This window comes from Thunnus thynnus, chromosome 9, assembly GCF_963924715.1.
Source record: "Thunnus thynnus chromosome 9, fThuThy2.1, whole genome shotgun sequence".
Taxonomy (NCBI): Eukaryota; Metazoa; Chordata; class Actinopteri; order Scombriformes; family Scombridae; genus Thunnus; species Thunnus thynnus.
In genome coordinates, this window is record NC_089525.1 from 30,163,328 (window position 1) to 30,189,162 (window position 25,835).

Genomic DNA, 25,835 nt, shown 5'->3' on the forward strand with positions numbered 1-25,835 from the left:
AAATGGAGAAGATGCTCACAGCTGGAGAGAATTAAACTGAAGTTTTGGTGGTAAAACAGCTCCTGAAGGCAGCAAAATTAGTATCAAGAAGGACGTTTGACTTTAAGTTTAAGTTCAAACAGCAGTAGAGTTGATTGACCGCTGATGTGTTTTCATCACTGCACACCGCTCTGATTTAATGCTTTGCCACAGTGCTCCAAATTCAGTCTCAACTTTGACCTTTCTTGACCTTTCAGTGCTCAGTTAGTAAGACGAGGGCTTACTGTGATGTTCCCTGGAATAAAAAAAAGCTCCTTCTCTTCTTCTCTGAGTTCCCAGAACTGTACGGCACATTAAAGTCATACCGTCTTGGCTGGAAGATTATAGCATGATGAAAGTCAGACGGGAATAGACGTTGTAGTAAACAGGCTTCACTACTATCTAGATAGAAGCTGCTGATGTAAACATGAGCGCACCTGTGACTCAACTTGCCGTGATCATGTGTAGTGAACCTCATAGTGGATTTTGTTGGATTAACCTTGTTTCCAGTCATCAGCTGCACTAATAAGCCTGTTTTTTAACCGTCTGAATAACTTGTTGCTGTTAACATACAGACAGCTGTTTAGCTCACAAAGTTACTATGGCTGAGCTGCGACATGATATATTTGGCAGAAACAGCTGTTGAAAGTGCAGACCGGTGGGGGGTTTTTTTTTTAGTGTCTTGCTCAAGGGCATCTCAGCTGAGTGATGTTACGCTACTGTAGTGCACAAAGACATTCACAAGATAGATACACACACACACACACACACACACGCCCTAGAGCAGCAGTGATGGGAACAACCTGTACTTTACAAAACTCAGCAGTGTCCCGATTCTTCCTCCTCTGGTTTTAAGGTCTGAATTAACACACACTTTAATAAATATACACTGAACACACACACACACACACACACACACATCCATGTTGACCTCATGACTGACTGACTGACTGACCGTCTGCTGGTCATTCCCTGAGTTAAAGGAAATGAACTTAATTAAGAAAATTAGACAGAACGTGCCCTTAAATGTTTAGCTAATGTAACAGAGCTCTCTCTCTCTCTCTCTCTCTCTCTCTCTCTCTCTCTCTCTCTCATTCATACACACTCTCTCTCTCTCACTACTGATGCATGTAATAAGAAACACTAGCCGCCAATTTAGCCTTTCATCCATTCATTAAAGCTGTGTGTGTGTGTGTGACTGAGGCTCACGTTCACATAAATCACTGTCTGTCATTCTGTCATGTGGTCTGCATGAGGTCACACACACACACACGCACACACACACACACACACACTGTTGCCAAAAGAGCTTGTCTGATTCAACTTGATTGATTCCACAATAATCCTCATTCACTTGCATCGTCAAGCTTTAAAGCGGGTGTGTGTGTGTGTGTGTGTGTGTGTGTGTGTGTGTGTGTGTGTGTGTGTGTGTGTGTGTGTGCGTGTGTGTGTGTGTGTGTGAAGGGGTCATCTGTGTCTGGCAGAGGCTCCTCAAGTCACCAGCAGCCTGTGGAAGAACTGGTCATGAGACCAGGATAGGAGCTAAATATAGAGCACACACACACACTCTCTCTCTCTCTCTCACACACACACACACACACACACACACACACACATACACACACACACAGAGAAGCAGATTGTTGTCTGTGAGTAAGTGCAGTGGACATATCAAAGAATCAGACTGCAGATTTTGCATTCTGGATAATGTCTGTTGAAGTTCTTTCCATTTCTTTTTTTTTTTTTTTTTCCTCCTCCTCCTTCTCTCTCTCGTTCATCGTTCGTTCCCACCGAGGAGGAAAGAGAAAGTCCAGAGGGAGGAGAGTGACAAACTCTCTCTCTTCTTTCTCTCTGTCTCTGTCTGTCTCTCCATCTTCCTGTGTGTCTCTCTCTCTGAGGATCAGATCGGCCGCCTGGTTTTATCAGAAACATATTTCGTGAAATTTCATGAGAATCAAAACTTTTCTTTTTCTGTCATTCAATTTGTGTCTGTAATATTTCCCTCCATCGTCTCTCAGTTTAGGCTCATGGTGTTGCTTTTTTTTACCAGTGTTTATGTACAGGCAACTGGGATTGTTCACATACAGACGTCACATCAACACTTCCCACCATCGTATTGTATATTGTCTTTACATCCTGCTATACTGCTCCCAACTCGACGTTAAAAAAATAGTCTCAACACTGTTTTTTTTTTGTTTTCTTTCCAAGAGTTACATGAAACAACTGAAGCCGCTCGCCCCTTGCTTTTCTCTCTTATATAATTGTAAATTGAATATGACTTTTTGTCGGGCAAAACACAATTTGAAGGCATCATCTCGGGCTCTGGCAGCTCGCGGTTGGCATTTGTCACTATTCTCTGACATTTTGTAAACTAAACAATAAACCGATTGACGATTATTATTTGCGGCCCCGCAGACTGTAATATTAAAAGGTTAAAAAAAAAGGGGGTTGGGGGTTTGAATCCTGTTTTTTGGAGGAAATCCCATCAGGAAACATGCTGTGGTTAGAGGATGTTGTTTATACTGAGCTGCCCCTGCTGCGAATGAATGTAAAGCAGCTGAAAAAAATAAAAAAACAACATTTTGGTGCTCAGTCAAGCTTCTCTGGATAAATAAAGATTAAACAGTGAGAGATAATGATTCCCATTGATCTGCATCCTAATTTAGCTTCTGTCCGTACCCTTGCGAGTTTTCATTGTCTGACTTTGTACCTCAATAATCAAACAGCTCATAATTGGCTTTTTGTGGCCCTTATTAAACATGGAGGGAGGGGGGGAGTAGGGGGGGGGGGGGGGGGGGGGGCAGCGGATGGAGAGGAGGGGTGGGGTGGGGTGTCCTTTTTGTTTGCGGTAATTAAGCACATCCCTTTTCTGTTGGCGGCGGAGGAGGAAAAATGAGTTAGGAAGTTTAAATTGTGCAGCTTTCCCTTCTCATTACCTGTCAACAAATAACTCAGTGATTCACAGGCGACTCTTTTCATGTCACAGTGAAGCATTCGTTGTCAGCCTGAAGAAAGAGACCCTTCAGAAGGTCGTGACATTATTCTTCAGGGCTGTGCGGTAATGTATAGAATGTAAATGAACCCGTTTTAGGACATAAATGTAAAAACTGAGGTCTTTTATTATGATTAAGTGCGTATTTACATGTGCATATATGATCCAAGTGGTTGATATTTCAGGGAATCTTGTGCACAAGAAGTTATGTTTTAATGTTTCCGGTTTGTTTTTAAAGTTAAGGAAAAAGTAGTAGAAGAAGAAGACATCATAGCCGTGCAGACAAAAGCGCAACAGACTGGTGATGTATGAGAGATGCAGCGCAGAAACACCACATCAATTAGTACTTTGCACCGATGACGGAGACAAAACGAAAAGGATCAAGACTGGAGTGAGTTATGACTCACAAAGGGGAAATAGAATCTGTTAATTATGTGTCAGTATTCATTGCTTGATGCTCTGTGTTCACGTGTAAGCTTCATTTATGGATGTCGGTACGTTTCAGAGTACGTGGCAGGGACGTCTGAGGTGTCATTTATAAACCGCTACCTGTCAAAGTGACCTACAAGGAAGTAAGTTAAGGGATTGGGACACTGAACATCCCCAGTCTGGCACGTTGCCTTATATCTTCCATGTCACTTCAGTGTGCAAGGCTGGAAGGTGATTACAACTCTCCATGCAGCTGCTCTCATCACCATTTTTCAGCTATATGGGCTCTGGTCTGTCACTTAACCTTCACACGCACTCCCTCCCCATTTCCTGTATCACAGTGTTTCTCAAAGACAAGTTTCAAACACTGGTTTGGATCATTTAAAGTTCAAAAAGTGGTCTAGAGATCGGAGGGAATGTCGGATTAAGTGTACTAAAAACTGTATATAACAGTATGTAACATTCTGCAGTGGTAATCATTGAAAAAAACCCTTCTCCTTCATGGATTTATCCCAATTTTACTCTTGCATTTGCTCATTTTTTGGTGCAGTATTCACAGTTTTATCTTTTTGTCAGGTCAGAAAAGGTTCAGAAACAGCACTGAGGTTAGACCAAACCTTTAAATAGAGAAATAATTACAAAAATCCAAAAGAAGATTGTAAATAATACATGTTTTCCATAGCTGTGGCCAGGTATGATCCTCCATCATATCCGTAAAGGTCAACACTGTAGTTTAACTCTCTGCCAAACTGTAGCTTGTCACTTCTGATGGATGGGGAAAAAAAGAGCGAAATTTGATTTCTCCTCTTGGAAATTCAGTTTAAGTGCCGCGCAGTTCAGCAACGCTGCTATAAATGGTACATCTGCAACAGTAACATCTTAGTTACAACCTCATGTTTTTGGCAGTCTAAAAGTTCTTGATCCAGCTGCTGGTACTGATGCCTGTGAAGGTCAAGCCAAAATATTACTGTAATACACTGACAAATGTATCTAACCTGAGAAATTCATCCTCATATTCAGTGGAGACTTATACTCCTTCTTTCCTTCCTGTGATCTACAGCCGAGAGTTGAGAGAGCTTGACCTTGTATGGTGGTGGTGCTGTATCTGTGTGTGTGTGTGTGTGTGTATATGTGTGTCTGTCATAGGCTACTTTTGGGGACAAATTACAGGCTTAAGACGGCTTGTCCAAATGGAGACAAAAGCCATTTCCCCAATTGGGAAAAAAAGCTGATTTTTGGGTCAGTGGTTAAGGTTAGGGTTAGGCTAAGTCCCCAGGAAATGAATTTAAGTCTACGCAATGTCCCTAAAAGTGATATGGTCTGATGTGTGTCCCCAAAAATGACCTAGGACGTGTGTGTGTGTGTATGTGTGTGTGTGCGCGAGCTTGAAGGGAAGTTTGGACAGTCCAGAACACTGGCGAGGACTCACCGGCACATGACTGAGCTTGTGACTGACCTTACATAACATTACAAAAGGCCTGCTGTAGAGGTGCCAGGAAAGCAGCAGCCAGGGCTTTGATTTTCTCTGTGTGGATCAATAAAGAATCACATTGACGTAGAACCTGTACATATACGTCACAATTTCTCTGTTCCTCCATAATCTATCGTCATCGATAGTGGAAAAGTTGGAAAAAAAATGAGACACTAAAACCAAAACTGTAGCTCAGTTCCATACTACATACTACCTCTGAGCAGGTTTTGATTGTATGGTCTCAAAAGAGGCAGTTAACAAAAAATAATTGATCTTTACACCTTCAATAACTGATTTTTGGCCACTTTAGGTCCCCAGAAACATTTCAGCACCTTTAACTTTCATTGTTTGAAGTTACTTCTGGCTGTCAGGTGACTACAAGTCACAATATTCACTCTCTTTTAGCTCTGTTTTTGGTCTCCTCCAACTCCTGAGGGAAATATCTGGCTCTTTAGGTGCGAAATGCTTCACAATGTTCACCACTTAGTCGCTAACTGTGTCTGTTTGCCGTTTGGCTTTGAGCACAGCTGCAAAAAATAATTAGCGGATAGTGGAGATGTAGCTCCAGAAAGATCTTAAGAGATTTACTGCTAGTATTGTATCTCTTCCTGCTAGCATGACATGGTTACGTGTGTTGATTTCTTGTATACTAACTGTAGAAATGGTATACTATAAAGATTAGTATATGGCAATCACTGTATATATTTAGTATGCAGTATGGAATCAGGTCACAGCTTAATGGTTTTACGTTGGTTGGGAGCTAACTTTGAATTTAAAAGCTAAGCTAACTAGCTTGTATGTAGTGTTTCTTGAGGTATTATCAATGTTGCTTAGCTTCATATTTTTAGCTTTTTCCATTAGTCTAAGAAAACTTGCTTTTTTAGGCTCCACCCACAGAGGCTTAATTAAACCAATGAGATTGTTTCAGCCTCCAAGAAATGCTTGTGTAACTATAATACCAATGTGCTATTCAAGGAAACCAACGGAAAGAGGGGGTGCTTTACCTTAGCACCATGGTGCAAAGTCAAACAAGAGATAACCCTTGAAAGAATGTGTTGTGTGTGTGTGTGTGTGTGTGTTTTAAAGATAGAAGTGAAGGATGGGGTCCAGGAGATCCGCATGCTAGAGCACCACCGCAGAGGCTGGCCTTTCTACATCTACTCGCTGGTTTTAGCCCAGATAGCTCTCCCACGTGCAGGCCTTCTATTAATAGCACAGGTTTAATGCGCGATTGTCCCGGCAGGCTCCTTTATGACTGAACGGGCCAGTAGGTTTTCACTGTTGTTACTAAGGCAGAGATTAACCACAAATGGAAGTCACCACCTTTTTTTTTTTTTTTTTTTTACACCCCATTGCCCCAATGCCAGTATTATTACACTATGATGCCCTTTACAAGCCACACTTACAAGCAGTTTTTATAGGTTTCAAAAGGTCAAAGATCAGGGCTAAGTTTTGGATTCACATCAGCATATATTGTACGTGTATGAACTGCTGAAATCCACCTTTGCTACAATGTTCTCCTCAGTTCATTCTGCTCTGTTTTAGTATCCCTGTAGCTCTTGTATTTCTGTGACTCATAATTCATAGTTACGTTTTTCTCTCTGTTTATAAAACCCCCTAAACTCCATATGAACTTATCTCAGTTTCCCCTCAAGTATGCCCTTTCAGTAAACTTCAAAGGTGGCTGTATTCTATGTTAATTTCATGCCCATTTTCTTAATCTGCCCATTCTGATGCTCCATTTAAGCCATAATAGATTTAGACAGAGACACAGTGAGTGATGTGTTCCTTTCTGCCTGAGATGATATTGTGTTATAGCACATTAAAACAGAGAAGAATAGGCCACTTTTTCTTCCCTTTATTTCCCTTTTAGCAAGCATAACACATTTATTTTTTTCCCAGGAAAGGATGACTGAGCACTGTGGTGGTGTTTTTTTTTTTTTTTTTCTTCAGCAAAAACCCACATTTATATTCATACATCAGACTTCTGGATTTCAAACTCTTTTATTGCTTGAGGGCACCTCAGTAGTGGTTGTTCAGGGAGTGAAGGGAGCTTCGTTTTAACTCCATGTGCTGAGATTTAATGTGGATTCAAAGGTGCAAAACGTGAGTAGAGACTCGCTGCTCTCACCTCTCGGCTGTTTCACAGGGCTAATCGTGTTATGAACTGCGTTTGACCAAGTTCAGGACGGCTCTATTCCCTTTGAAAGATCGAAAATTCGTCAGTTTTTCAAAATGTTACTGACACTTTAAACTGTGACAAAGTGTTTGAAACACACTGATTCATTTGATATTCCTTTAACGCATCTAACCCTGTTGGAGATTGAATGGATGTATATCCTAACAAGCAATCAGTAGCAAGGAGGTCAGAGGTCACTGCGCTCACAATAAATACAACATGACGCTCAGATGTACCATTTAGAACTGCTAGAAAAAAGGAAATAAAAAAACAGAGAAGGCATCGCTCCTCGCTGAGCTGCTCGGCTGCCTGTTTCCTCCTCCCGGCATCTGTGACTCATGTTGTGTAGCTGTCGGGGGGCTTCATCATTATTCAGAGTCAGCGCGGCGTTGGGAACACGCCGCAGTCACATTCACTGGACGCCTGTCACCTTCTGCTGCTGCAGAGAGGATGTTCAGACACTTCACGTGTGTTGTCTGTGTGTAGTGTTTACTTGTTTTGTACGTGCCTGTGTGTTTTTAAATTATAAATGCGCGGGATGTCTCCGTGTGTGTGTGTGTGTGTGTGTGTGTGTGTGTGTGTGTGTGTGTGTGTGTGTGTGTTAACATGTGACAAGTGGCAATCTCTGCCTATACTTGTGTTTGAGTGGGTGTGACAGAGACACACCAGCAGAGCGTCATATAAGGCAGAGGATCGCTGCTTTGGTATGTGACGCAGATGACATCACATGACAGCAGCCATGTGTTCATGTGTATGTGCTGTTCATTCTCTGTGTGTGTGTGTGTGAGTGTGTGTGTGTTTGGGAATGTGTGTGTCGTGCCCAAGGATGTTTTTATTGATTGACAGCTGCGATGGAGAGAAGTAGGGGAGAGAGCGAGCGATGACGGAGGAGAGAGAGAGAGAGAGAGAGAGAGAGAGAGAGAGAGAGAGAGAAGGGCTCAGTGGAAAAAAAAAGAAATCAATCAGCTTGTCTTCCGAGTTTATGAGAGAGAGAGATGGAAGGATGGATGGAGAGAAGAAGAAGGGAGCAGATGATGGAGAAGAGGGATGAAAGAGAGGAACGAACAAGAAAGGGAAGTGGAAAAAGAGAAGAGAGGGAGGCGAGGATAGAGGATAAAAGGAAGAAAGAACGAAAAAGAAAAGAGGGAAAGAAGACAGAGGAAAAGACTGGAGGGAAGAACAGAGGAAGAGAGGGAAAAGAGTGGAAGAGGAAACAACAAACTGATGGGTAGAAAAGAGGAGAGAAAAGAGAAGGAGAAGATGAGGAATGAGGAGGGAGATGAGAGATGTTGAGTAGAAAGTGGAAGATGAGGCAGATGGATGAAAAAAAAGATTAAAGAAAACCGTGAAAAGAAAGAAAGAGAGAATAGATTGTGAGGAGAGGAGCGATGACAAGCGAGAAATAAAGAAGAAAAACGGCGTGAGGAAACAGGAAACGAGTAGAAAGTTTAAAGATAGAGGAGAGGAGAAAACAGAGCAGAGGAATGAGAAGAAAAGAGGAACAGGAATGGAGATGAGAAACGACCAAACTGAAGGAGAGGAATGGAGGGAAGCGGGGAAAGGAAGAGAGGAGAAAAGATGGATGGATGAAGAGGAAAGAAGCAAAAATAAAGAGGAGAGAAGGAAGGGGGGATGCTTAGAGAAGAGGAGAGGAGAGAGGAGAAAAAGACTGAATGGAGAGAAAAAGGAACAGATGAAGGAAAGAGAAGTCAAAGAGGGATACTGAAGAGAGAGCAGAAGATACGAGATGAAAGAGGGAAGGAAGGATGTATTGAGCGAGTGAGTGGTGTAGGGCGCACGTGAGAGGGATGTGACCTGCATGCTAACAGTATCTCACACACACACACACACACACACACACACACACACACACACACACACACACACACAGTGAGGTGAAAACACACACCTGCATTAGCAACTGAAGGGAGAGGAAGCAATGGGAGGGTCTTATAGAGGACATCCTCCTCCCTCCTTCCCCTCCTCTTTATGGTTTTCTACCAAGTCACGACTTCCCTCCTCCTCCTCCTCCTCCTTCTCTCCATCCATCGCTCCTCCTCTTTCGCTCTTTTATTCTCTCTCTTCTGACCCACATCTCTCTTTTTCTCCCTCTCACAATCTTTCCCATTCCCATCCTTTTCCTTCTCTTAATTCTTGCATCCACTTCTTTCCTTTCCTCTCCTCTTTCTCCCTCCTCCTTTTTCCCCTTTACTCTCCTCTCTCTCTCTCTCTCTCTATCCCCTCATCCTCCCCTCCTCACACCACTCTGCTGATTGGCTCTTTGTTATTATTTCTCCTCTGGTCTACTGTGTAACTCTGCTCTGTAATTTATGAAACCTTAAATGATATCAGCTCATATTATCCATTCCTTGACCCAAATAAACACTCCTCAGACAGATCAAATAAACACACTGTGAGGCAGCGCAGGGACGGTTGTACTTGGCGTTGTATGAGGTCGTAGATCAAAGAGTCGGGAGCAGTGATCATAAATACAGCATGATATTTTAGTGATTAAATAACTAAAGTTGGACCTGGTTTGCTGGATGATGGGGAGAAGACGGTGTGTGTTTGTGTACGCGGATGTGTGGGATTATGAAGTACTTTGGTGGTCATAGTGATGAGAAATAAGATGAACTTTATCTTTTATCTGACACATCCGCGGTAATTAGTATTATATGTTCCAAATCTATGAAAAAGTAAGCAGTATTTTAAAACCATAAATAGTACATTGAGATTAAAACACACAGTGAGACATGCATAAAATAATGAGATGGGAACTGCAGGGAGGGAAGAGACGAGATAGAGATTGATGATCACGCACTGCTGTGTAGAAGCTGTTTTCCAAAGAGATAATTAGCATTAAATTATAAATTCATGACAAATCCAATGTGTAAACTGTTTAATTTTTTTTTTTTGTGAAATGTTGGCTGAAACAGATAATAAAAAAATTTACTTGTTGTTATTGATTGTTGAAAGTAAACCATTCTGTTTTCATAGGAGGACTCGATGCTTAGCTAGCCGCTAGCTTCTGCAGCAAATCTAGCTGTGATCTAATTTTACATAAAACAGCTAAACAAAATGATGAAAATATGGTAGTTAGTCCTGTTTACATGTTGAACATTAAACCTAAAAAAAATTTTGATAGATAATGAATACTTGCAGTTAGTTGATTTATTAATCATGAAAATATAATATAATATATAATATATATAACTGTAAGCAACAGTAACGTTAGCTAGCTAAGCTACACCAGGACAACCGTCTAATTTTAACAGTTTTCCAGACATCAATGACTGTATTGTAACTAAGCACTGTGATAACATTTTAAAATAGTTTACACAGAATATACTTAAAATGTCTGTTTTTAAAAAAAATGTTCTCAAAGCGGCAGACTTTGTTTCCGTTTTGTGGTAGTTTCACAGCTGCTCCGCTTTGTTGCTTGTTCATATGTGCGTTTTAAAAATATATCAGTGGCTGAGTAATGTTCATTCACTATAAAAGGCTGCGACACGTACACTGTCAGGCTAAAAACATGTGACCATAAATAGCCAGAAATATATATCATTACCAGTTCTGCGTGTCATATTCTCACCAGAACTAAATTAGGCTGAAGTTATTTCAAGTTATGAGACAAATATGTTCACTCATGAGTGTGAAGTTCATTCTTGACTTTGGAAACAGTAGCTTTGTGCTTGGCTTAGTCATTCAGTTTGAGATGAATACTGAGGAAACCTGATAGTGAATTCAGTTGGAGGTAGTTGGTGTAACTGGTCGACCCTGTCTGCTTGCCCAGTGAGATGAATGGAGATGGGTGTGTGTGTGTGTGTGTGTGTGTGTGTGTGTGTGTGTGTGTAGGCGTATAAGACAGAGACAAACTGAGTGACTGTTAACAGAGCATGTTTCCTCGTCACACATACAATAGGACATTGATCTCCTGCTCTTCTGTGGAAAGAGCACACACACACACACACAAACACACATTTTCAGTAGAAATACACAATGCTTGACTTCCTTGTAAAATTCCAGTTTGACTGCTCCCTGTTCCCAAAGGTTCCCTCCTTCTTACACTCTTCTTTCCTCCATCCCCAAATTTTCCCTCCCTCATTCACCTCCCTCAAGAGACCATATAACCACTTCCTCGCACATTGAGTCACGTACACACACTTCCTGCTCTTCTCTTTTCTTCTGTTCTCACAATGATATGGCTCAATGTTTTTTGTCTGAATCTCAGCCATGTATTATGACTGCAGACCATGTAGCTGGTAATTCTGTGTCTTGAGTTCTTGAGAAGGTCCCAGTGTTTCATTAGGGGGGTTGAGGAGTTCTTGATGGTGTTCCAGAGGTTTGCAAAGGGTTTCCATGTGTCCATGGGAGCATTTTAGGGATTCTTGACAGGGTCTCATTGGTTTTTTGAAGGGGTTTAAAATGTTCTTTATGGGGTTATATAGTTTTAGGAGTCTTGGTGAGTGGGTTGGGGTGTTGTAGGGGTTCTTGAGGCGGTTTTAGAGTCTCTTGACAGGAGCTCCACAAGTCTTTGAAGGGGTTTGAGACATTCTTTAAGTTTTAGAAGTTCTTGAGAAGAGTTGAGGGGTTCCTGAGGAAGTTTTAAAGATACTCCATAGGTGCTGTGCAGAACTGAGGTGCTGGGGGGGTTACAGGGGTCCTGGAGAGGATTTCAGGGTTACTTGAAAGGCTTACAAAAGTTTTAAAAGGTGTTCCAGGGGATTATGAGAGTGTGCCATGGATTCGTGATGGGGGTGGCAGGCTCTGTGTTGGAGTTAAGGGGACTTTAGTGATTCCTGGGTTTCATACGGAGTTTCCCTAATGGGGATCCATCAAAAGTATACACGGTTTAATTTCAGTGTAATTATTACACAGACATTATTAAGAAGTCATCTGTGAATTAAAGAAAACAAGTTGCCATTAGGTCTATGACTAACAATTATTTTAATTATCGATTACTTTGTTAATAATTTTCTCAATTAATCGATTGTTGTTTGGTCTATAAGATGTTAGAAAATGGTGAAAAATGTCGATCACTGTCCAAAACCCAAATATACTCAGTTTACTATTGAAGAAGACTAAAGACACCAGATAATATTCACATCTGAGAAGCTGGAACCAGAGAATTTGGGCATTTTTTCTTTAAAAATGACTCAAAGTGATGAATCGATTATATACATAGTTGGCGATTAATTTTCTTTATATCAACTTACTGATTAATTGTTGCAGTCGCAATAGAAAAGCAATGCAGTCTTTAGCAACATAATCTTCACTGCTCTTACTTTGTGGGTCTAGTTTTATCTCCTCAACCTCATCTTTGCCTTGTCTGACTTTTTTTTTTTTGTGTACAGTGCAAGTTATTTACTTTTTAAAACACTACGCAGTTCACAAATTATCTGGAGACTTTGCTGACTGCAAAAAAAAACCATTTGCTACCATGACCAAAGAGTTCACAGATTATAAACTCACTAAACAGAGCAGCTCATTTCACTGATTAAACACCCCCTCAGCCAATGAAGGGGAACTAATCACCTGAAGACTCTTGGGTCATGGTTGCACTTTGTTGTTAGCCACGGGTAGATGTGCAGGATAAATGCACGGAGACGCCTCCACAATGACGACTGGTGTGTGTGTGACATATTTTCTGTCTAATCCTGCATTGTGCCTGGGCAGATGCCTCTATTGGTTTCAGTGTCGAACCTCCTCTAACATGGAAGTCTCATTATCTGTAATGAGTAGCTGTTGAGAGATGAGGGGCTGTTGATGAGAGCTTCTTGTGACTCCGACAGTGAACAGTGTAATAATATACAGTATATGCCAGATGATGGAGGCTTTTATCCAAAGTGCCTCACAGTACTTCAACTGCATACATATTTTAGAAAGGGTGGCCCAATGGGAACTAAACCCCTAATTCTAACAATGGTAGAGCCGACGCCGAGCAACGGACTTCAGAGAAAACACCAACTGTGGCAGTGTCTTACAGGGAGCCAAATTATTTCTCATGTTTCATAGTTTGTGTTTCAATTCAGGGAGCAATAATTTCCTTTGTGACCACATAAAAAGAGCAAAGTGTGAGACAAGAGTGACGCAGGCGAACTTGTTCATATCACACCGAGGATCTCTCCAGCTGTAATGTTCACGTTTTACAAAGTGACTCATGCACTTTTGTCGCATCCCCAAAAAAAGAACAAACCCGCCTGGGAGATGTGCTTTAATCTCGATGTTTGACTAACATGACCTTTCCCTCTCTCTCCCTCTCTTTTTCCATCTTCAGTATGGGGAGGAGGAGGTGTGTTCGGACCGTTTGGACACTGACTTCCCGGACATCGACCTCTCCCAGCTGGACACCAGCGACTTCGACAGCGTCAACTGTCTCAGCGAGCTGCAATGGTGCAACGATCAGCCGGCGGACGCGTCACCGGCTTCCATCCACTACAGTACAGCAGATGAGCTCTTTGAGGTGAGGCTTTCACCAAAATACATGTACAAGTAGATACAGCTAATGAAGGACCGCTTCCAACCTTGGACATATAGTTCATCAAATGCATCACAAATATGTGTCGCCTCCTTTATGGTCAAACACATTTCCTTCCAACTTGCTAAATGATTGTAGCTATGCACTGATTATAAATGTTATAATTAAAAATCATCAATAATAATAAGATTTATTGAAATTTGGGTAAAGGACCATTTCGCTGATTTCCAACCGTATCTCTAGCTTTCCAAATTAGGGATATAATGTGAAAAAGGCCTGCAGTTGTTGATGATCTTTGTCTCTGGGGCGCAGTTGTAAAATCTGTTGTTCTTCCGACACCAGCGCTGTCATTTGACGTGTAAAGTGACATATTTGGGGCCAAGGAAGAACCACAGGTTATTTCAGCTTGGATTTCAAGTCTCCGCCTCAGGGTAGCCAGGGGACTTTCTCTAGATGCCACTCAAAAACAAAACTTCCTTGTTTTCTTCACTTGTATTACAAACTAGCTAATAGTGAAGCCAATAGTGAAAATTGCATCCCAAAATATGAACACAGAGGATGTTACAGACAAGGATACATTTGACAGTGTTTTGGCTGACTTAGATATTCAACTATTTATTTGAGCCAGAGTTTATGGCTGAAGAAATGCAGCGTAGAGGGGCCGGAGCTGTGGCTGCAATAGCTGCAATGCATCCTGGTACATGTAGGTACTGCCAGAACGGCTCCATGAGCAGGAAAACTCAGCTTTCTCTGTCAATATAGCACACACTGAAGACTTTATTGCTTCAATTGACTGCATTTACCATCAAAACTGACAGATAATTACTTTTTCTTTAGCCTTTATGCAGTTTTCATGTGCACATAGTAAAGTCCAACATCAGGTATTTTAGGTCAGCTTGTGAAAACATTGCTTTCATGTTCCTTTAGAACACACAGTATCACACCCGTAAGACAGACAAGCAGATATTTAACAGCTTTGCATGTTTGGATTTTGCCTCAAGACAAAATTGATGCAATTGATGAACAGGTACGGTTCTACAGGCACAAATAAACCCGTGTACAAGGACAGAACCTCCTTTTTCAGCAAATTCAAGATCAGATTGTTTCCGGCTTAAGGCTAATCCACAGAGTTGGCACCCTGAAGCCCCATTATAACTGGAAAGTTCTGGGGTCTAATCTGATTTAGGAACAACATGCTGCTGGACCCTAAACACAACATCAATATTCCAGCACTGACAGAAGCCTTTCTGAGTAGCTGAACCTGTTGCTCAGGATACTTGTTAAACGTATGCTTTACAATTTTAATTGGGGAGTTGGTGTTGTGCCAGTAATGAGGTACAGTGCTATGGTGATGCTCAGGGATTTCAAACTGGTGATTCAGGGTGGTCTTTAGAACGACTCCTGTCTTCTTCTTTGATATGTTTGTGCAGTCCGTCCTTCAGTACATTTAGTAAGAGATGCAGAATCCAAACAGCAGCATCAAAAAGTTCTTTCTAAGTTTCTAAGGAGATTTCATCATGTGCCCAATGTCACACTTGTCAGATTACATCAGAGTATTTCTTTTTATAAAGCATGAAGAATAGCCAGCCAAGATAATAATAGTCTTGATTTGGTTGGCTTTATTATACCAGCAAAGTAAATATGTACAGTATGACCACATCATAATATTTGTTTAATTAAATGTATATGCATACACATGCATGACTAAGCAAAAGCAGAAGTTCTTTTTTGACTCATGTCGTTTGGCAAAACCAGTGATGAACATGTTATCTTGATGTGGTTACTTAACGCATGTGGCGCACTCGTAACCGCACAAACCTTTAATGAATCTGGGCCTCGGGGTCAGTTGGTTGAACAGCCAAAGTTTCCAACAGCCAACCCCCCCCCCCCCCCCCCCACCTTCCACCTGATCTCTGTGCTGAAGCCTGAACATGCAGCATGTCTCAGAGGTCGTTGCCAAGAAAGTAATTCCCAGTTATGCTGTTTGTAACATGATGATGGAAGCGGGCGTCGATCGGCCCGACGCATCTAAGAGCGCCAATGAAATCCCAGAGGCTTCGGTATCGGCTCGATGAATTCAGGGAATACCTTTCTTATTTTTATCTATCTGAAAGCCGACTCCGGATCATTGATCGTCTAAAGGTTTCCAGCCCCGGCGATGTCTGGTGGTCCCATTACAGAGGCTAAATTGAGTGCATCTCGAGAATAAAAAAAAAACAACAACAAAGAGATAAAGTAGCATTTAAGTCCAGATCATCGGCTATGTAATGCATCTCTGCTGGTGGAAATTGCTCTGATGCTACCATAGAGTATTGGTTAAATGAAGACAGGCAAAGCATGATGGGAGGTGCAGGTGAATTAAACACTGTCTGTGTCTATACTCTGTGTCTATTTCAGGTTTTATTCTTATTTCGATTCTCATTAGCCGACGTCCGAGTGACTCTTTGTCTTCCTGCTGTCGACACAGAACAAGACAGAGACAGAGTTGGACAGACTGAAAGCTCTACTGTACATTAACAGTAATAGGTATCGGTACCGTTTTGACGACATAATCTCGATGAGAAAGAGGCAACAACAAGACGCTTCGTTAACGGGATCTGCTACTGACAACGTTCGACCGATAAAGACTTCAAGAAGAAAGACAAAAGGGAAGATATGACACGGAAACAGACACATTTATCTGTTATTTAATCCCTTTTCTGATCTTTCTCTTTCTTTCTTTCTCAAATACTTTGACTATTTTACTTTCTGTCTTGTCTCTAGCTCTTTCTTGATCTCTTTTCTATCTTTATCTGACTTTCTTTCGTTGTCTTTCTATGTCTCTCACCTGTACGTTTCCCGTCATAATCGCTTCTCGCTCTCGTAATTCCACTTTTCATGCGTCTTTTTCTTGTTTTGACGGGATTCTGCCTTCTTTTGCTCACTCTCATAACTAATTGAAGCTATATTTTATAGATGGTACACATAGTTTTACTTTTATACACACTGTTTGAGACAGAGGCTGAACTGAGGGGCTGCGTTAAAGGCTCAGTATAAGATAAATAAGCAGTTATGTTCCCGTAAATCATGCAAAGATATTCCAGTAAAGCCCCAAAACAAAAATATAGACCTGGAAATATACATAACATGTTAAGAAAGAAGGTTCTGTTTTTTTTCTCAGCTACCTCCGCCGCCACCCACCAACCCCACCGACCCAAATTCCTCCCCGACCGTATGATATTTTAGCCGATATCTTATCGATCAGACTTTTACAGAGGAGCAGACGGTCAGACGGCGCTGGCTTATAAACACACAGTAATGAATAGAGTGATAAGCAGACAGATGAAGCCCCGTCGTGTCTCTGTCTCTCTCTCTCTTCTGCCGTCTGTCAATACGCCACTTATTTACAGTAAACGTATCGGAATCTAATCCCATGTCGGGAGGGATTGATTAGTGTGTGTGATCGCATGGTAGGACTTCATTTAACCTTGGAGAGTGTAGAGAGACAAATTGACAGAGGTGAAACACACACAAGGTTAAGGTAATTGTATGATTACCTTAATGATATATATCATATGTATATTGACAAATAAACAATTGAACTGCCTTCTATCTGTCACTGATATAACTTTCTGTCTTTCTCTTTTGCTGTGTCTGTTTCTTTCCCATTTACAGTTGAATTAATTATTATCCAGGAAATCTGATTAATCTGATTAATTCCTTGTAATCTAATTAATATAATCAGGTAATATCCATTAGTGCCTTTGAATGTACAAATAGGAAATGTTAAAACCACGTATCAGAAGCTGGATTCAAACCCATACCTGTAATGATGTAAGATGGACAAAAAAACAACATATTTAACTTAAACCCAAATATAATTATCAGAAAAATCAGCATTTTTATGTCCCAGTTAAATTATGCTTACTCATGCATACGTTTTTTTCGTAGAGAATTTGTGAGTGAAAGAGCAGCAGCGAGCCTGAGAGACGGGAGAGTAAATGAAATAATAAATAGTTTGGCAGCCGAGATAGAGCCGGATGATAAAAAGAGAGAGAGAGAGACAGATGAATGGAGCTCGGTGGCTTCCCGTAGGCCAGCCGTGCTATCACCTCTCCACCAGACTCCGCTCTCAGCAAGATGGCAGCAGCTCCGTAACCAGTAAACAACCCCCTCTCTGGATGTACCGGAGCGACGGAGGGGAAGAAAAAGAGCACATTTTTTTGGACTGAAATTACATTATTAGCAAGTATCTTTACAATTTTTTTTTATCATTTTCATGCTTGAAAATTGAAGCATTCAGCACAAAGAATGTAGTTTTTTTTGGGGGGGTGGGGTAGGGGAATGGAATCTCTTCAATCATATGAGCGGTGGACAATGCAGGCAGGTCGTTGATAAAAGTCCTGTTTCAGCAAACACGTGTATTGTTCTTTTCTAATGAGGTTAAAGGTCAGAGCCACACCATCCTATGTTAATGAATAACAGCTGATGAAGGAGGATGAGGAGAAGGGGGATTTAGCAATGACACAAACTTCCTAAAGTCTCCTTTTCTCTGTCAGCAGAAGACAATAATTTCACGCGCATTGCAGACGTTCCATGTCTGTTGATGACAGTGAAGCGATATCAGTTGCATTTTTCACATCTTATTTCGTCAAAACGACTAGTTTGTATTTACTGCACAAGACTTTTCTCTCTGTAAAGGTATTCCTTAAAAATAAAACTGCTCTTATTGATTTATGGGATTTTGGTGTTTGGGGTCCAATTAGCTGTTGAGTGGTTTTCATTTGGAGGAAATTAATGTTACAGGAAATAAAAATGCTGTGTTTCCTCCCAAAAATGTTTTATAGCATCATGCAGGAAGAAATGAGAGGAAATAGACCAGCATGCAAAGATATTTTGGGTTATAAGAAAAGATAATTGCCAGCTTTTTCTTTACTAGAAAAGCTCCTGTAATTAATGTCAAAGCTATATATAAATGTTTCTATATCGCTTATACTCCACAACAAGGAGGAGTGGGTTTCTAATAAAAGCAAACATTACAGACTTCTGATATGTAAAGCCCGGGAGGAGGCTCAAAACAAACCGGTTTGTACAAAGTTTCATCTGATCTCATCTGAAGGTAAAAGTGTTTACAGCTGTTCTGAAAGGCCGGGCCAATACCCTCCAATCTCAGAGAGGAGCGAGACACAATCGTTGTTCAGATGGGGGGGTAATGTTGCAGACTTTCAGGCAATCTTTTGTCAGATGCATTTGTAGTGTTGAACTCTTTGGAAACACAGAAATTGCCAGAAGTAGTTGTGTGAAGAATGGGGGGAAAAAAGGGAGCTTGAGAGAGAAGTTTAATACTGGCTTTCACACCTGTGATTGTCAGATTGTCAGCTACAGAAAGTGACAAAAATTGTCAGCTGATGATCTGACAAGCACTTTGTTTGAAGCGTAATGACTTAAGATAGTAAAGGGTAAATGGACTGCTTTTATATAGTGCTTGTCGAGTCTACCGACCACTTTAAAAGCACTTTACAGCACAAACCGACGTTCACCAGTTCACACGCATTCAAACACTGATGGCGGAGGCCGCCATGCAAGGTGCCAACCTGCTCATCAGGAGTGACGGAGCACTTTTTATCCAAAGCGCTTTACAGTGTTTCTAATGATGTCACTTCAACATGCGGACTGGAGGAGCCAGGGATCGAACGTTTCCCTTATATAAGCAAATTAATCAGAAAGTAACTTTAGAAATGCTCTAAACATCTCAGACTGTACTTCTCTGTAACTGTATCGTACTATTTGAGTTGTCATTTTCTTTTGTTTGACTCCCCCCAGATAGAAGAGGAGAATGCGGCTTTGCTCGCCGCTCTTACCGACAGCCTGGACGGCATGGTGGATGCCGAGGTGGGCGGGCTCTCCGTCTTCCCCGCCCTGGGGGAGGAGCCCGACCAGGAAGAGGAAGAAGAAGACAATCTTCCTCTCAGCGCGGAGGACTTCAGCCAGTCACTGGGGGCCGAGACAGAGGACCCATCTCTAGTAAGAACAGCTTTTATACTTCCTGTGACGAGGCAGTTCTTCTTGGACATTGTTACTGAAATGAAATGGAGAGAAACCTGTGATCAGAACACTAATTTCCAACTCTCCCGGGGTCCCTCAACCTCACATTTGCAACACGTACCTGAACTTTTACCCCCCATTTAACTTCTTGATATTTACACCTCAAATACCATCACAAGTCTCACAAGTAGCTCAAAAACCGCCACCTGTTGAAGCGGAGCCTTTTAATACGTGCTTCAAACACCGTCTGCCGCCTCTCTCCCCCTCCACCACCACGCTGTGTCTCTCCTTTCCCATGCTCTCCCTCTCTCTTTCTCCCCAGTATCTTAATCTGTGTCGCGTTTGCTAACCTTGATGGTCCCCCTTGTCGGCCTGCGAGGCTCAAAGTCCGCCTTTAACTCCAGGAAAACAGGGGCGCTGAGGCACACAGTAACCTTTCATCCTGTCTGTCTGTGTTTGTGTGTGTGTGTGTGTGTGTGTGTGCCTTGTTGTATTTCTGTATTTCTAAGGACCACTTGTCCTTAAAAAAACAGAAAAAAAAAGATTTTAAATCCTCCAGAGTGAGGACATATTGCTCATCTTTATTCAAAGGGTGTGTTGAGGGACTGAACTTCATTTTGGGGTAACATAAGAACTTAATTACTTTTCAGATAGATTAGGTCAGCACTAAATTAGTTTGAAATTTGGAAGTAGCAGTAGGATTTTACCAAAAATAAGTATTTTTGACAACTTAAAATTAAATAAATGACACAGAAATTACAATTTCAAATGCCAGTACCAATATATCTATCTAAATAATATAAAAATAATCATTTACAGTGTTTAATTTAGGTTATCAAATAGGGAAAATGAAAAATTAGAAAACAGATCTGTTCAGCAGAGCTTTAAGGAAGATGTACACTACATGGCCAAAAGTGTTCGGACAGCCAAACATTATATCCATATGTGATAGTTAAACATTTCACTTCTAAACCACGGCATGCCTCCACTCCTCTGGTTTCAGGCTTTCTACAACATTTTCGAAGCCGACTGCAGGGATTTTCTCCCATTCGGCCACGAGAGCTTTAGTGAGATTAGCCGCCGATGTTGGTCGATAACTCGCCGTTCCAGTTCATCCTAAAGGTGCCAGATGGGGTTGAGGTCAAGGCTTTATGCAGGCTGGTCACGTTATTCCAAACCCAAACTGGGAAACCTATTTCTTAATAGACCCGGCTTTGTGCACAACAGCGCTGTCATGTTGAAACAGGAAGGTTCCATAAATTAGATTAGAATAAAGGCAGTGGATAAAGTCAGTTAAAAGTCAGGTTTAGCTTTAAGTAACAGCTAAGAGTCCTCACAAATATAGACATCCAAACGTGTGTGTGTGTGTGGTCTTCCAGCACGTGCTCTAGTTTATGTGTGTTTGCTTGTTTTCATCCCCTCTTCTCTTTTCACACAGTGCTGCTGGCTGCCTCTCTCTCTCTGCCTGGGCCCCTCTATCCTTCCCTGAATCAGACTTCTAGGAACTTGTTTTTCTGTCCTCACTCTGTTCCCCCCGCTATCAGCCCCGGCCTGCACCTGAGCAACGCCCCCCCCCCCCTCCCAAAAAACACTCTAAACGTCCATCTCATCTGGAACAACAAATTTCCGTATCCCTTTACAGTGAATATTGTGCCCTACTTTCCCCGTCGGTTCACTCCGGTGTCAGAAGAATGCAGGCCTGTACCCGGCTCCGGAGTATAATCGAATGAGGAAGCTGTTTCACCGCAATAAACGACTTATGATTACAGCTGTAATGCGGCCTTATTGCTCTTGTCAAGATGAATCTGGCCCGTTTCCTTAATTTAACTTAAATTTCATAGCAAACGGGCTGTTTACAGGGTTTTTCTTGTGTGCACCGTGATTTCGCAGCAGCCTACAAAGATGCTATTGTTTTGCGTTCGAGTGTCATGCCGGTTGGCTGAATACCTACGGCGTAAATATTCACTGAGCTGCACCGGCTTCCCATTTGCAATTACACACCGAGTTGTACTATAAAACAAGTCTGCCAGTGAAGGTTTGTTAAGCTCTGAAAAGGGAGGTCGGATGTGTAGCAACACTTAAAGTTCAAGGGAAGCCAACTGTGAGAAGCAGGACTCCCCCCAAAAAAAGAGTTCTGCTTGAAGGGGTTAATAACCTCATTAGGCTGGTAGGAAGCAAATAAATGGTGATTAATATGGTGTGAGCTGAGTGTAAGAGAGAAAAACAAAAATAAATGCTTTTACAAAAATTACAACCTATGTTTTATGCAGTAAATGACAAGAAGTCATACGGCAGGTTTCATAAACCCAAATTTAAGAGTTGTTAAAATAAGTTTCAAAGCCAATCCAACCATTTAGTAAAGCATATTATATAAGCAGCATATATATCTATTTTACTGGTTTAAGGTCACAGCAGAAACTCATTTAAGATGTATATCTAAATTTGTCCCATAAGTGTTGAGAGTCTTATATACTTGTAATGTGAAAGATGTCACTTGTAGTGACAACCCCGCTCTGCAGGTCCCCTCGGCTCTACTGAGCGTTTTAGCGACTTTCAGCTTATTGTTTTGGTTTTATGGCACACAACTAGTCTCATGGCTCCCATCAGCATTGTTTCCAGGTGCAGCAGGTAGCTGTTTTTCACCCAAAAAAAAGTTCTGTTACCTACTGCCCAGCACCAAACTGCAGACAGACAAAAGTTAAAAACCAGCTGTTGAACATAGTGAAGCATTTAGCAGCTAAAAAGCCAGATCTTTTCTTGGGGAATCGGTGCAGATCGAGACAGTGCTGAAATGAGAGTGAGTATCGCTCTTTGATGTTTTACAGCTTCTTCTGTTGCCCATAAGTGGCCAAAAAAAACCAGTTAACGTGGGATCACGGAGGCAGGATCATCTGTCATATTTGACCCTCTGATCTCTGATTTATTTGAGAGTGCACCACTGTTTGTTGCATCACAGGATCTGACTGGCATTAGAAAGAAAAATGACCAGGGGAAAGGGACATTCCTTCCAAATTGGTGGGAATGATAAGGACTTCATTGACCTTAGATGGTTCAGTGCAGGAATCAGGGTAGTTTGGTGGTTTAGGAAGCCAAAGACATGCCAAGCCTCGCAGTGATAATCATGAGTGTGCGTCCACAGTAAGCTGGCATGGCAACAGCAAACAGGACACAGTGACAGAACCGGTTTTGTTGCTGCAGTATGTTAAATGCCATGGAGGTATTGTTTATTCCAAAACAACAAGTCAGCGATACCGAGAGGTCGAGCCGCCGTACGCCGTCGCCTTCGCTGTTGTGTTGCAAAACATTGCCAACCTCACACATGACTGCTCTGCCCTTGTTTAACCTTGAGGACTCCTTGGTTATCAGTCAACCTGTGTCAAAATAAGACTGATGGCAGGGTGGTTAATCAGTTACACCTGCCAGTTTCCATCTAGCAAGAAGGTCAAATGAGACTGGGTCGGTTCAGTGAGTCACAGGCAAAAAGTGAAAATACCCACTTAACGGTATATACTGAAAAGAACATGATCAAGTATGGCATAAGTCAGAAACCCTCTCCATCATGCAGCTGTCAGCTTGGTCTTTCAGTCTTTCAGAATTTTCCTAAACTGCAGAAAATCTCAGTTTTCACACCATGAAAGGATTAAGGGGAGGAGACCCTACAGGAACAGGAAGCAATTTGACTTTGACAAAGCAGATTGGGAAGTAATGGTGTGGCGTTTGGGGACAGATGGGCGTTGCAGTTACTTAAAAGCTGCACAAAGTCAATTCTGTGATGGAAGTGAAGTTTCTGTAGATAGAAGTTGAAACCTGAAACCTAAAAATAACAAAAGTTTAGGCTTTTAGTTCATAAACTATAAGCTTGTGCTCAGCTTAGTGATTAACTGCTGCTGCGCTGCATGTTACTAGAAAGTGTAAATATGGTTAATTTATCCTGCCGTTTTTATGACTACAGTAGTAGCTACTGTAGGAGCCTCTCATGATTTATCTTGGAGCAGCACTGCACGTGTCACCACAGCTTGTTTTTCCACAAATACTGTAAGAGCAAGAGCTGAAAAAGTATTTTCTATCCCCAGACACATGGCTCTCAGTCAACCGGTTGTTGCTTCATTCCTCTGACAGCTGGCAAGATAACACTTTTTTTTCCGAAAACCTTCCTCGAATGCACACAGCCTCCTTTTTCTGTGACAAAATTGCATACTACTCCTACTGTTTCTGCTGCTGCTGCTGCTGCTGCTCCTGGGCTGTTACTACTATATTTTTCTACCTCTGCATCTGTCTCTATTGCAACTTCTGAAATCCTCTCCCATGGGCGTCATCTGGGTAACACCCCTCAGGCAGCAAGTTTATAACTACCAATATAAGTCAAGCCTCCTGTCCCTCTGCGGGAATGTGGACTCTTATATATCCGAAGTTATGAGATGCATATTAGCGTTTACATGTCAGGAACACTGACACTTGTTTTTTTTTTCACTTACAGTCAACTTAAAATAATCATGCAAGCATTTGACAGTAGGGATTTAATTAAAATGTCCTACAATTTGTCCAAAATCCAGCAACAATTCTGCAGTTTTTCCTGATTTTAAACTGAGGGATCACTGTATCCTCTCTAATAACTACACCACCACTATGATTACTACTCACCTATAGCAACCGCTTACTGTAGTATTACACCATCTATAGTAATTGCTGTTTACACTACTGTAAGTACCTATATTTAAATCTGAGCTCTTTCATGACCCTGTGTTTTTCTTCTGCCACGTTTATTAATGTTTTCCAATCTGGTTTCTTCTTCTCTTTGTCTCATTCCTATAAACTGACTCATTTGTAAAAGTTTTAAAATCATATTCCCCCGATTCATGGAATGATTCACTTGTGCAATGCAATATTTCAAAACTCAGTGATGCTCCAGTAATTCCAGGATCAATTCCAGGACACCTGACAACAGAAAGCAGGATATTCCACTTCAGCATATATGAATCGTTTCCTCCCGCATCCTCACTCAGTTTCCAATTTGCGTTCACTATCAGTATCAAAAATAGCAACCTGACATTCATTCTCCACTCACACAGAAAAGCCTGGTGTAATGACATTATGCTGTTTACTCTACTGGAGCTGCCAGATGTGTGTTTTTGTGTGTGTGTGTGTGTGTGTGTCTGTGTGTGTGTGCTTCATCCCCCTGTTTCCATCACTTGAGTGGTTTACTGTCACATGACTGCTGTCACTCATGTGTTCAGCCTCGAGTGCGGTGATGCCCTCTACTGGTGTGAAGTCAAACTGCAGATGACCTCCCTGAGGCAAAGCTGTCACCTCTGTGTGTGTGTTTGCGTGTGTGTGTGTGTCTATTCATGTACATACATCAGTCTGTTTATAATGGTATTAGTTTGATTGGATTAACACTGGAGATATCCTAATTTTTTTTATTAGTCAATTTAATTAAATATATTAACTCGTCATAATTCTAAATTAAATTACATTTCTTTTTTTCTTTTCATTAATGTGATTTAATTTATACACTCATATTAACATACAGATTTTATAAAAACAAAAAATGAATGTGCTAGAAAAAAATTATAATTACTTATTTATACTTATTAAAACAAAAAGAAAATACCTAAACGTTTGCACACAAAATACATATCTAGTAGATATCACTAATTATCATCTAGTCAAACTGATGTTAGAGAGTAGTATATATACATATGTATATATACATATATATACTTGACTAGTCATAAATGAATTGCAAATGCCTGTAATTTGAATCTGGTCAAACTCAAGATTGGTAAAGTTATATTTCCAGATATATCTACATGCCATAAAGTCACATGTTGACATAACTTGAATTATTGTTCTTACTAGTCAGATTGTAGGAGATACAGTATATTGAATTATCATTCTGATTGATAACACTAATTATAACGTGTTAAAATGATTTTTCTGATATGTATAACTACATTAAACTGTGGTAAAGTAGTTTGTTCGTATAAGCCTTTAAACTTATTTGCAAATTACCAAAAACTGGAGATGCAAGTGTTTCTGTTGTCTCTGCTGTGTCTGTTTTTGTGTAGGTGCTTGTCAACTTCTGTGTGTTTATGTACTGGTCATGTGTTAATTTGCATGTGCTTCCTGTTTTGAGTTTGCTTGTCCCTCTGTATTTGCTCCCTCATGAGTGTTTTCTTCTCCTGATAATTTGTGTTTGGGTCGACATTCACCTCCACGTCATTGTGTGTGCATCTCTCTACTT

The 25,835-nt window shown here is 41.2% G+C and overlaps 1 protein-coding gene across 3 annotated transcripts in view; it reads left to right on the plus strand.

Annotated features, from left to right (window-relative positions):
* The window catches only part of ppargc1b (peroxisome proliferator-activated receptor gamma, coactivator 1 beta), a 109,891-nt gene that overhangs the window by 58,875 nt on the left and 25,181 nt on the right, over positions 1 to 25,835 (plus strand). For all 3 annotated transcript variants that reach the window (XR_010929760.1, XM_067600014.1, XM_067600015.1), the window contains 2 exons: positions 13,367 to 13,552; positions 19,370 to 19,570. Coding sequence is in view for 2 of the 3 variants with exons in the window: in XM_067600014.1 (XP_067456115.1) it covers positions 13,367 to 13,552; positions 19,370 to 19,570 (387 nt within the window). In the remaining variant the exon portion in view is untranslated. The remainder of the gene's footprint in view (positions 1 to 13,366; positions 13,553 to 19,369; positions 19,571 to 25,835) is intronic.